The sequence below is a fragment of the Apodemus sylvaticus genome, chromosome 10 (assembly GCF_947179515.1).
Source record: "Apodemus sylvaticus chromosome 10, mApoSyl1.1, whole genome shotgun sequence".
Lineage (NCBI taxonomy): Eukaryota > Metazoa > Chordata > Mammalia > Rodentia > Muridae > Apodemus > Apodemus sylvaticus.
This window is the reverse complement of record NC_067481.1, coordinates 89,497,098-89,509,441: the sequence shown is the minus strand read 5'-3', so window position 1 is coordinate 89,509,441 and position 12,344 is coordinate 89,497,098. Positions and strand designations below refer to the sequence as shown.

Sequence of the window (12,344 nt, the reverse complement as noted above, 5' to 3'; positions counted from 1 at the left end):
AAGAGGTGGCTGATAGCTTTGTCCCCAGGGTTCCAGCCGATGAAATCCAGATTTTGAGTTGAACTCAAAACTTTGAAACTTTATGCACTGATCACAGGGAGGCTTTTCTGATGAACCCCTGACTTTCAAAATGACCCCAGAAACGCAGAGGGAGGAGAAGAGTCATTTACAAACCTAAAACCACACAAGTTTCCTTAGATATGGATGGGAGGATAGGAGGCGGTTTCGGCTGGCCTACTCCATCTGGAATGCGTCTGTTATGTCTCATGTTGTTTATTTTTCTCATGTTGTCTCTGACTAGGGGAAAGGCGTTTGGAAGCCCTGTTGCTCCTTCGTAAGGAGATTATGGGGGCAGCAGTGTATAAGGAAAAGTGCTTAGTATTGCTGGTCTACAGTGTCTGCAGGCTCCGTATCTAGGAATTCAACCAACGCTATATAGACTGAAAAGATTTAGGGAAATATATTGCATCTGGACTGAACAAATACAAGCATTTTTTCCCCTGTGGCATCATCACCTAAACAATATACACTATATAAGCTGGCCAGTGGTGGTGCACACCTTTAATCCCAGCACTTGGGAGGCAGAGGCGGGGTGACTCTCTGAGTTTGAGACCAGCCTGGTTTATAGATCAAGTTCCAGGAAAGCCAGGGCTAAATAGAGGAACACAGCCTTGAAAAAAAATCCCAAGCCCAATCTTAAATCAAGCCCAAAAATAAAAACCAAAATACAGTATAAAAATTATCATGGGCTGGAGAGGTTGGCTTAGTGGAGTGGCAGCTCTTCTAGAGGTCCCAAGTTCAAGTCCCAGCACCCACATGGTGGCTGATGACTCTCTATAAAAGTTATCCAGGGTTGAGTTAAAGAATATGGGAGGATACATGAACGTTATGTACAAAATCTTATGCCATCTCATACAAGGAAGCTGTACATCCAGAGATCCAAATTGGCATCCAAATTGGGGGATGAATGTGCACTTCCGATTCTAGAACATTCCAAGAGTGGCCGGAACCCATAGGGCATAGCTTGCTAGTTACACTGGGAGTCAATGAGTGTCAGGCCCTTGTGTACAGAAATCTTGAATTTGTCACACTGACAAATGGAAGAGGGAAAGGAGGAAAGAAAAGTCCATCAGTCCTTGGTTCCAGCTTTGCGCCTCGTGTAATTCCCCATGTGTTCATGTGGTAAGTGAGGGCTCAGTTTCTCAGAGAGCTGTGCTGGGAGAGATGAGAGAAAACGCTGAGGTGCCATACATCTTTAATTGGAAGGCTGCTCTGGAAATCTGAGGCATTGTTATATAGCTGTTCCTAGTACATTAAACTCTTAACTATGTGTGTCACCTTTGGGGATTCTCTGCAGCTTTTGAAAATTCTTGAGATACGCAAATGTCGATATGAAGGGAGGATACATTTTTATCTCAACAACAAACAGGGCAACACATGCATCCCTGTGAGCGTCAGGGCTTGTCCTCTCTGATTGCCAATCATGACTATCCCAGTAGTTAAAGACTGCAGATGTCCATCTTGTGGTCATGATACACTATTAACTGTAAAGAATCAGGGCTTGTTGAAGATATGGGAGCAAGAAATCAACATGATGAGGCCAGGTCACATAAAGATACTTAGATAGCAAATAAAGAAGGAATCACCATCTATGAGGGTCATGTCAAAGGATTTGGGAGGCAGCTTAAAGAGACTCTTGATGACCACCAACAGGACTTTTCTGACCATTAACAAGCAAAATGACTTCAATGGGTTGAAATATATTAGATCTATTTCAGTGTATGAGGTCATAGTGGTATTTAAGAAAACATTCATTTGCTACCCTTGGAGGATAAGCCAACTCATTATACTGGAAAAACCAGTAAATATGGGAAAGGATCACGTAGTTGTCCTTTCTTTCTTGTGTGAACTGGAGCTCAAATGGCCAAGTAGTTAATGAGAAGCAACCTCTCTGTGAAAGTATTCCAGCTCATGGTTGAAGTCTCAGTGACAGACTGAAAATATCATTCTGTAATCCTTGGTGACCTGGAATATATAGAGAAGGAGCAACCATGCCTGCCAAGTCTAAAGAGACACCACCCCCGCCAGGCTCCTCTTGGTAGGCATCACAATGCCTGTCAGGTTGTACTTCCCAAACCAAATGCCAAACCTGGGCCAGAGAAAGACTCAAGACCCAACTATCCATGTGCAAGGGGGTGAAACAGCCAGCCACCAGCACACAAACGGCCAGCAGATCTGACTAGATAGATTCTATGGGCAAACAAACCAATTTCATTGACAATTAAATTATAAGGTAAAATGGGGAGACTTAGGGGAAGCCAGATTAATTTAAAGAGAGACATAGAAAATGATATTAATTAAAATTACTTTTGCATTTAAAAATTTATTAACTCTTGTGTATATATGTGTGTGTGCATGCGTTGTGTGCATGCTTTGGGCTACTGGATTCATGAAGGGGACAGAAGACAACTAATGGGAGCTAGCTCCCCACTTCTACTCCGTGGGTCCCAGGGCTTAGCCCAAGATGCCCTTGTTGCTGACCTGTCTTGCTGGCTCCAATTGAAAACTTCCTTTTACAAAATCTAAGGGGAAACAACCATTATTTGGATATTGTTTCAAGCATTTGAAGTATTAATATTTTATGATATCAAAGTGGTAACTGAAAATTCTTTCTCCTTCCTTCCTTCCTTCCTTCCTTCCTTCCTTCCTTCCTTCCTTCCTTCCTTCCTTCCTTCCTTCCTTCCTTCCTTCCTTCCTTCTTTCCTTCCTTCCTTCCCTCCCTCCTTCCTTCCTTCCTTCTTTTTCCCCTCCTTTCACCCATTCACTCCTCCCTCCCTCTTTCCCTCCCTCCCTTCCTTCCTTTCTTCTTTATCTTTCTTTTGAGGCAGGGACTTGCCCAATGTTGCTCAGACTAGCTCCAAACTAGTAATCCTCCTGTCTTAGACACCTCAGTGCTGAGAGCACAGCTGTGTGCTATCAGAGCTGGCCACCAAAGAAAATAATGAGCAGTGAACAGCTGTTTCACTAAGAAACTGTGATTTTGTGATAATCACATTGTTGGTATGGTTTCGAAGGGTTTTTTAGGCACACATGTTGCTATATTCCACATGAAATAATGGGATTTCTGGAACTTCAGCAAACTATAGGATGTAGGAGAACAGATCTGAGTAAGGAGAAACAGAAGTCTGATGGCAGGAGCTAGAGAGTGTAACCGTGGATTATCATGTTCTACTTTGTGGTATTGGCTATTGATTCAAGATAGGCTAAACTGGATAGAATTCTCTTTATTAGTCAATGTTTTTAGATTAAATGCACTAGGGACTCCAGGAACTTTACTGCTTGAGTTACTGACATCACTGATTGATGAAGCTGACTACTAGGGCATATCTTGAGTACTTGTAACATGCTTGTTGTATTGTCTTTGGAAAGTTTAATCCCCACCCTCCACCCCCACTCCCATCCCCCAATCTCAGCAGTATCATGAAGTTTTCGACAAGGTCTACTTGGACCATTGAGTGGTTACCGAAGGATTTGTCACAATGCTCCCTGCACAAAGTGACTGCCTGACAAACACTGCCACCACTTCCAGTGAACATTCCCGAGTTTTCTGGCCTCTAACTTTGGTCATGTTTCTGACAGTCTTGAGAATCATATGTGTGGAGATGGAGGGAATACAAACTGCTTGCTCTAAACCACCAGTCAGCTCTCTACAAGTAGGAAAAAGCTAGACAGATAGATACCACCTCACAGTCCAAACTCATAACTGAAGGCCCTTTCTCTGAGGTCCACCTTTCCTGAGGGTAAACAGCCCAAAAGGAAGCAAACAGGTCTTCTCAAGCCCCAGTATTTCTCCCAAGGTTTGTTCACTGCCATTTGCAAGTGCGCTCTTTGCATCATGAAGCAGCCCTGCCCACTTCTCGATATTCATCTACGTTGTCCACCGCATTCTGCCACTGCCTCTCCCAGCTGCTCTGAAGCACCCTTTTTCTGATTCTCACATGGTTCCTGTTGGCTTTTAAGTTTCTAATTAAATACCACATCACCGAGTTGCTTCCCCTGACTGGTTATCCACAGCTGCCCCTTGTCTCAATATGCACCATTTATTTCTATTTTCCTTATGACTAGCACTTAGCATAGCTTCCTGTTCTAGTCTGTTCTGATCTAGTCAGCTTTTCTTATCTTGGGCCTCTATGGGAACATAAAGCTCCTGGAAGAGAGATCTTGTCTGTCTTATGAGTTGTTATGTCTTAATTTACTAGTAGAGTACTTGGAATATAGAGAAACACAACCAAAGCCAAGAATAAAAAGTGGCCAAAACCAACACATACCAACAGCATCCGATAGGCCATAAACCCTTTGGCCATACGCATCTGTCTTGTCCCAGATGAATGTGTAGGCCAGGTTGGGAGAAGCCTGGAATGACTTCTGGAAGAGATGCCCCTCTACAGCAACCATCAAGTGAACCCTGATGAGGTTCAAGGGCACCGTGGACTGGGTCATGGTGATCTTCAGTAGCGACTTGTACCCTGCAGTTCTAGAGCTGAGATAACGGAGCTTCACATTGGTACCCGGGAGCTCGATTTCTTCATGAAGAACCTGGAGGGGAAACACATGGTTGATCTACTATATCAAACACACCGTGGCAGGTGAGCTTCTGTTTGCAAGCCAGCGCTTCTGTGAGCTGCCTCCCTCTCTGAAGCATCACATCTTACAGTGGGTGCATGAACTGTTTCATGCAGCTGAGAGAGAAGAAAAGAAAACCAACCCAAACTTCATCCTACACCGTGGAGTGAAGGGACTGAGGTTATGATTTTTGGATTAATAATTATTCTTGGTCACTGTGGCGTTTCTCACAGGCACACAAAAAAAATCCCCCCACACTGTTGGTAAAAGATGTAAATAAGAACAGCAAGCTTTATTGCTAGCTGCATGCAAGGAGGCCACGAGAGGCTGTAATTATATGAACCTACAACTTTCACTGACAATCGGTATAAAGCAACAGGGAGGCTGTAATGTAATATGCCCTCTGTTGTAACACTGATGTAGATCATTAGAGCGCCTCTTATCATGTATCTCCATGACTAACAGGAATAAAAAGCAATTTGTAGGTGGGTGGCACATATGTATGTTGTTTTTATTTTATTAAAAGCTCTTGTGGCTGCCAAAGTCTTGAGCGACTATCTGTAAACATTCCAAATGTCCGGGAGGAACTCAAATTGTCACCTACAGTGGCTATAAATTCTACATTTTGTATCTCCCCTTTAATATTAGTTTCTGGCACACTTGGAGAGGCAGAGATGATGGGGGACAATTGGCCAGTTGGGTTTGATTTGGGAAGCATGGAACACAATTTCCATGCTCTGGGACCTGTCCCTACCTGGGTCTCAGGCACAATAGGGTTCGCTGCAGGGGAAGCACTGAAGAAGGTAGACAGAGGAGAGGAGATGATGATTGGATCTGGCCGGACAAAGCCACTGAGGTCACAGCTGGGGATGGAGTTCTCCTCGGTCTTCATTACCAGGGTGTCCATGGCATAGAAGCTATTCCACGGCAGCCACACCGTGCGCTCCTGGCTCATGAAAGGGGCTCGCTCAAAGTGAAGAGTCAAGGCAGAACCCCCATTGGCAATCAGGTCAAACCTGGAGAGGGGCCAAGAGGGTCATTAACAACAGGGTAGATTCACCTTCAGCCTCTCTACCTAAGAGCTGGGGGAGGGACAAAGCTTGGCAGGTAGACAGGCTAGCTCACACCTTACTGGCTATATGGCCGTAGGCAAGTTACCAACTCTCTTTGAGCCTATCAAATTCACCCACCGTTCACCATAAAGTGAGAATAGATGGTACTGAGCAGGAGAGTGTACCAGAGAGATGAACTGTGAGCACGAGTGGGGGTAGGTAGGGCTAAGCTAAATCCAGCCTACCACCTGTTTTGGCAACTGGTAATGATATGTGATTGGTACCCATTCGCTCATTGCCCCTCCCAGGCCTGTACTCCCGCCACAAGGACCGAGCTGAGTCATGGCCCCAGGAGTCACACAGACAGCAGAGCCTAAATGATTCACTATCTGGAATCATTTGGAGAATGCTACCCACCCGATCTAGAATAAAGTATTTGGTACTAAGGCTGAGAGGCGGGTTCGGCAGTAGTGGGGTCTGAGTCACGGGATGCAGGCAGGGCCCATGAGCACATGCTGCCAGTGATACTCTACTATGCTCTTAGAAATGTAGGCAGGGATTTCCCACCCGCATCCCTGTTTGTACCTCAAGAGCTAGATGGAGAGACTCAGCTCCACCCTTGTCTTCTCCTTTCCACTCTCCTGGTCAGTGCCATCATTCTCACTTGATAGGTGGATGGTGGGAGAATTTGATAGGTACAAAAAGATTTGATAGGCTCAAAAGTAGAAGTAGCTTTCCTCATTTTATGGAAAGGGAGGAAGTTTGCTGAGAGATACGCCCCAATTTTAAGCGACACTCCGCTGGACTCTCTGGGTGTCCAGACAAGTGTTTTGTCTTGCTCGCTCCAGAATTTCTACTGTCTGTGTCTTAGTAACATCTCAGTGAGAACATACTGCAATCTTAGTACTTGGCAAGCTGGGGTAATAGTATTCCTAGTTATAGGGCAAGCCTGGGCTACACAGTAAGATTCAGTCTAAAACAATGCCAACATCAATACCAATATGAATATCAATACCAATACCAATACAAACTGACTCAAAACAATATTGCTCCTAGCTGTTCCTGGTGGCATTAAAGAATCAACATGAAAGTTGGTGGCCCATACCACATCTCTAAGGCTGTAGAGCTTCTAGGGGTGTTACAGAGATGTACCTTGACACTATTATGGCTTTCCAGCTTGAGAAAGCAGAAGAGTTGGGATATAGGGCTGGAAAGATGATGATGATGATGATGATGATGATGATGATGATGATGATGATGTGTGTGTGTGTGTGTGTGTGTGTATTTTAGATGTAATTAATCTGGAGGTACCGGAGAGGGATGGGAGAGGAAGAGGAAGGGAGAGACTGGGACCAAGAGACTCAGGAATGATTTCATATCTTGTCTAATAGGATTTTTGAATGGGTTGACTCACCTATGTTAACTCTTAGTAAGAGTCCTGGCTCATGCCTGTAATTCTAGCACCAGGGAGGCAGAGGCAGAGGCAGAAGGATTGTTGCAAGTTCAAGGCCAGTCTAGGCCATTTGGCAAGACCCTGGTATACATACACACACACACACACACACACACACACACACACACACACCAAACAATTGAGGAGGCTAGAGATATAGTTCAGTGGTAGAAGGCTTGCCTAGTATGGTGAAGTCTGGCATTTAATCTCTAGTATCACAAAAGTCCACATCCAAAACAAGCAAGGAAACAAATAACCACCTCCCCACCCCCCCCCAAAAAAGCAGACACCAAGGAAGAATGCTGGTTTCAATCCAGGCATAGTAGCACATGAGAAATCCTAACCCTCTAAGAGGAAGGAGAATCATAAATTTGAGGCCAGCCTGGGCTGCACAGTAAGATGCTGGCCTTAAAGGGTGAAAAGGGTCAAAGGCTCTCTGCCTAGGGCACCTTTGTCATCCTAGGGCCTTCTAAAGAATGTGACAACAAAGAGTGTGCATGAGACACTAATGATTGCAGACAGCCTCACACTGATAATGGTCTGACTTACTATTTCACAGTTTTTCAATGGCATGAAAGCAAGACGCATTCAGTCGTCAGTGGCTTTTGAGGTGTGGTCATTTCCTGGACAGCACATCACTCTCTTGCAATTTAGGGCAGCAGCAGTGAGCCATAGTTCCTAGTGTGTCAGGCCACTGCCAGGGTCATGCTACAGAGTTCTGTGTTGCTCAGCTAGGGTGGTATCTAGCTCACAGCGTATTTAGTAGGGAGACGAGACAATATCGCCCAGGGGTTGAGAGTCATCTGCTCTTAGAGCTTCAGTGTACAGGTATGAGGGTAGGCTGACGTGAGCTGGTAATTTTCTTTTAACTGGCTGTATGGCTACCTTAAAACCTTGAAAAGAAGGCTAGCCTCTTTATCAGATGGACAGAAGGATCAGTTCTTTCTCCATGAAGCAGCCATGATCTTCCAGAGGTGATTTTTATAGAAAGAGCTTGCATCAGATTTATAATGACGGTTTCTCTCTCTCTCTCTCTCTTTGGAAGAGAACATTCTGTGTATGTGTGTGTGTGTGTGTGTTCAGTCCAGAGTGGGTGTTTCCCCCCTTTCTATGGATGTCTTTTCTTTTTCTGTAACTTTTGACTCTATGCCCAGTGGATTTAAGAAGCTCTGGGGCTTGTATCTTGGTGGGGACTGAACGGGTGCGTGTTCCCAATCAGAAGATAATAGGGGGAGGTCGCCTTCTTCACACAGCAGGGTGACTGCTAAATGTACTTAATTAGACTTCTCTGATTACAGCCCACCCCCTCAAAACTGTAGCGAAAATAACACAACTCTTAAAGCCGCAGATAAAAGCAGAAGGGAGGCGCCACAGGACACGGCGTCGTGTGGATTCCTGTCACCCTGCACTGCCTTTGATTTAAAATAGGAGTTAGCTTCTAAAAGCTACCTTCCCTTCCTTTTTCTAGAATCCTATTCTCCCCAGTACACAAGGAGCAGAGCAGCCGTTACCTGACACGGCAAGAGAAGGATGGTTGGCTGTCAGTCACCTTGGATCACCGTCCTTTCTGTTTTCTGGTTAGAACGCCACACCCACAGCTATGACATGTCTTGGGGGGAGGGGAGCTTTCTTTAGAGGTCTGGGCAGGAGGCCATTCTGGTGTACTAGAAGAAACTACTTGGTTCCAAGCTGACCATACTTTCCTTCTTCTTGTGTGCATACTTGATATTGGGTAGGTACGGGTCACACAAAGCTACTTACGTGCCGTCCTGGCGAGTAATGGTGTAGCCATATTTTGGATACTTGACAAAGGACACATTCACACCCACCAAGGGAGTCCCATCCATGGTTACTACTTGGCCTCGGATCAGAGACACCAAGCTGAGAGAGAGAGAGAGAGAGAGAAAAAAAAACATGGGTGTGTGAGGCATGCACAGGGAAACAGATAAGAGACTTGTTGTGATTCTCTTCCCTACTGTGGCTGCTTCTTTATTCTTGCCTGGTGTCTAGGTTGGGAGAAGACCTTCAATATTGGATGCTGGCTACACATCTCATCAAGGTGTGAGGGCAAAGGGGGATATCTCAATGGTTTGTTTTGTCTGAGCATAAGAACACATACACTCTAGAACGAAATCCCTGAATGGTGATACCCGGTCCCTGGGCTGGGCAGTGGTACTCCTGGGCATATTCTTTTAGCCTTGGCCTTGCTCCATTGCTTGATGCCATTTGGCTCTGTTTGGTTTGAGCTTCAGGCAGCTCCTCATCACTCACGTGTGAGCCTTGGCCTGGCACAGAGCGTATTATGCCTGGATGAGAGCTTCCCCATCTGGCTGCTCATTTCCTAATTTGGCTTTGGAGCAAGGCCATCTTACTCTTCTCTCAGAGGCTGGGATGTCGGGGAGTGGGGAGGGGCAAAGTGTAAGGACCCCCATATACGTCACGGCTTGCTATCCTCAAAGAGCAACATTTCTTACGATCCATAAGAACCTTAGAGAAGAGAATATGCAGGGGTGTGCATGTGTGTGTGTGTTGGGAATATTTTGGAATCTGATTGCATACAATTACAAAATTCCCTCCTATCAAAATCCTGCTATCTCCAGAGAAGAGATGCTGAAATCCTATCCATTTCCTCTCTCTAGTGTTATGTAATACTCTTCTCTCTCCAGACAACAGTAACTAGAATTTTCTCAATAATCACAACTCCCAGCTATCTGGGAAATCCTGTAAAGCCAAGAGTAGCTACAACGAGGCTTGACTTTGCTTCCCTAAGATACTTAGGACCAGAAGTATTTCTGTTTTCCTCATTTGGAATATCTGCATATCCATAATGAGCCATCTTGGGGATAAGAACCAAGTCTAAACATTCAATTCATGTATGTTTCATATATATCTTAAAAACCTGCCCTGAAGGCAATTTGATACAGTCTATTTAATGACTTTGTGCATGAGACAGTTTCATGGGATGGGATTCTGTGCTGGGAGTGTCACTCTGGTGTGTGACGAGTGTTGGGGGTTTGGAGTATTTTGGATTTTTCCACCTTAGGGATGCTCAGCCTTTGTTGTCTACAGACCCCAGAGCTGGAGAGCAGAGGGGCTGCACAGCCCCTTTCCCCAAACCCTCTTGTCTTCATGAGGAAGCAGGGCCATTATAAGCTCTGTATTTGCTTTAAGCTCTGAGCTGAGCACACTAGTTTTTAGCTCTCCCATTGGCCTTGGAGACAGGGGGGCACTGGGTGAGTGCAGAGTGCTCCTGAGACTCCCAGGTTTCCGGGCACGCTCCCAATTCCTGGACCGGGTAATCGAGCTGACCTGATCTTTGCCAGAATCTTGTCAAAGGTTTTTGGAACACGCTTCCTTTGCCTTCCCAGGTGTCCTGAAAACTGGAGGGATGCTGTCCCCAGGCATCTTTTTCTATTAGCACCCCCCCTTCAGCTCCAACCCTTTGATGATCTGGGGGTGTTCAGACCATTTCACTGACAGCTCTAATTGTCTGCCACTGGCTGCCTAACAAATGAGTCTCACTTTTAGCTGGTTCCAACCACAGTGCTAGAGTCTTTTGAAAGTGGAAAGCTAATTTATGAAAATAATCCTTTTGTTCCATTCCATTTTCTTAGTAAGATTCCTTTAAGGCCTTACCAGCCACTGTTTTAAAAACAACAGGATATGTTGATGACCACAAGGTGCACAGCACTGGTGATGTGGTGAAAAACAACCTTGGAAGTGTGTCCCACCATGGGCCTTTCTCCCTTCTTTCCTTCCACAATGGCTATTTCTTTTAAATCCACCCTACAGCATAAGGCTTTGTGGAGTGCTACACGGCACGAGGGGTTTTTGACTATCTGCGATTTCTCTGGCTGTGTTTTTCCATTTCTCCCTTGTTGCTAGCTTCCTATTGTTTCTAGGCAGCCAACTTGCAGAAAAGATTCAGCGAAGACATGCTATCGGTTCATGTCTATTTATGATTATTGATGTGTAACAATTATCACATTATCTAGATAGTGAGGTCTGCTCCACAAATTATAGTGGTGGAGCCAAAGCAACTTGGTTATTTTTGTCTGCCATTATCTAGGGGAACGCCTTTGTAGAAGTCTTGAATTAAGTTCTTCTTCGTTCCTAGCTCTGCCCTTCACTATTTGTCAGACGATAATGCAGAGATTCACATGCTCTCTGAACTTCACCCTGAGTCTTGGAGGACTATTTTGTCTTTCTGAATTATGTATCTACACAGAGATGTTCAGGAGAGCTGCCTCCTCCAATGCCCAAATGGCTTCCTCTAAAGTGTCTTTTCTTCACTCTGGTCTGTGTGCTGCTCCAGACCACTACATATTTTTGGAGCCTCTGCTGACTCCACTGAATCTTGGCCATCCCCCCAGGATGCCTCCCGGAAGTAGCACCTCATGGTGGGAAGGTTAAGATGGTAGCAGAGGGGGAAGACATGAAAAGGAGAGTATTGGTAAGCGACTGGCGGAAGACAGACACTAAAGTGCTAAGTAGGAAAAGCATGGAGCAGACAGAACAGCAGTGACAGCCCAGGCAAGTGCATGACGTCACCAAAAAGCTCCAGAGGAGTGCGAGTCAGTCTCAAGTCTTCATGAGAATTGTGTTTGTAATGAAAGGGCACACAACAGGCTCTGTCTCAGGGGTTAACAGAATCTCACTTACTCTATAACCCTGACTGGACCAGAACAACAAAGGTCCTTCCCTTTCCTTCCTTTCCCTTCCCTTCCCTTCCCTTCCCTTCCCTTCCCTTCCCTTCCCTTCCCTTCCCTTCCCTTCCCTTCCCTTCCTTTCTCTCCCTTCCCCTTCCCTTCCCTTCTCTCCCTTCCCCTTCCCTCCCCTTCCTTTCTCCTCTCTTTCCCCCTCCTCTTCCTTCTGTTTCCCTATCCCTTTCTTTCTTTCTTTCTTTCTTCTTTCTTTCTTTCTTTCTTTCTTCTTTCTTTCTTTCTTTCTTTCTTTCTTTCTTCTCTCTCTTTTCTATCTTTCTTTCTTTCTTTCTTTCTTCTTTCTTTCTTTCTTTCTTTTCTTTCTTTCTCTTTCTTTCTTTCTTTCTTTCTTTCTTTCTTTGTTCTTTCATTTTGGTCAGATATTTGTGCCTGCTTCTCTCTTCTTTCCCTCTGTCCCTTCCCTCCCCTGTCCTCCCCTCCTTCCTTTTCCCTTCTCTTCCCCTTCCTCCCTTCTTCTTCCTTCCTTCCCCTCCTTTCCTCCCCCTTCCTTTC

The 12,344-nt window shown here is 45.2% G+C and overlaps 1 protein-coding gene across 1 annotated transcript in view; it reads right to left on the bottom strand.

Moving 5' to 3' along the window:
- Tenm2 (teneurin transmembrane protein 2) overlaps positions 1-12,344 on the bottom strand; it is a 922,633-nt gene that overhangs the window by 53,746 nt on the left and 856,543 nt on the right. Inside the window, exons 15-17 of the mRNA XM_052195978.1 lie at positions 8,890-9,009; positions 5,378-5,639; positions 4,329-4,596 (exon numbers count right to left, since the gene is read on the bottom strand). Of these exons, the coding sequence (XP_052051938.1) occupies positions 4,329-4,596; positions 5,378-5,639; positions 8,890-9,009 (650 nt within the window). The remainder of the gene's footprint in view (positions 1-4,328; positions 4,597-5,377; positions 5,640-8,889; positions 9,010-12,344) is intronic.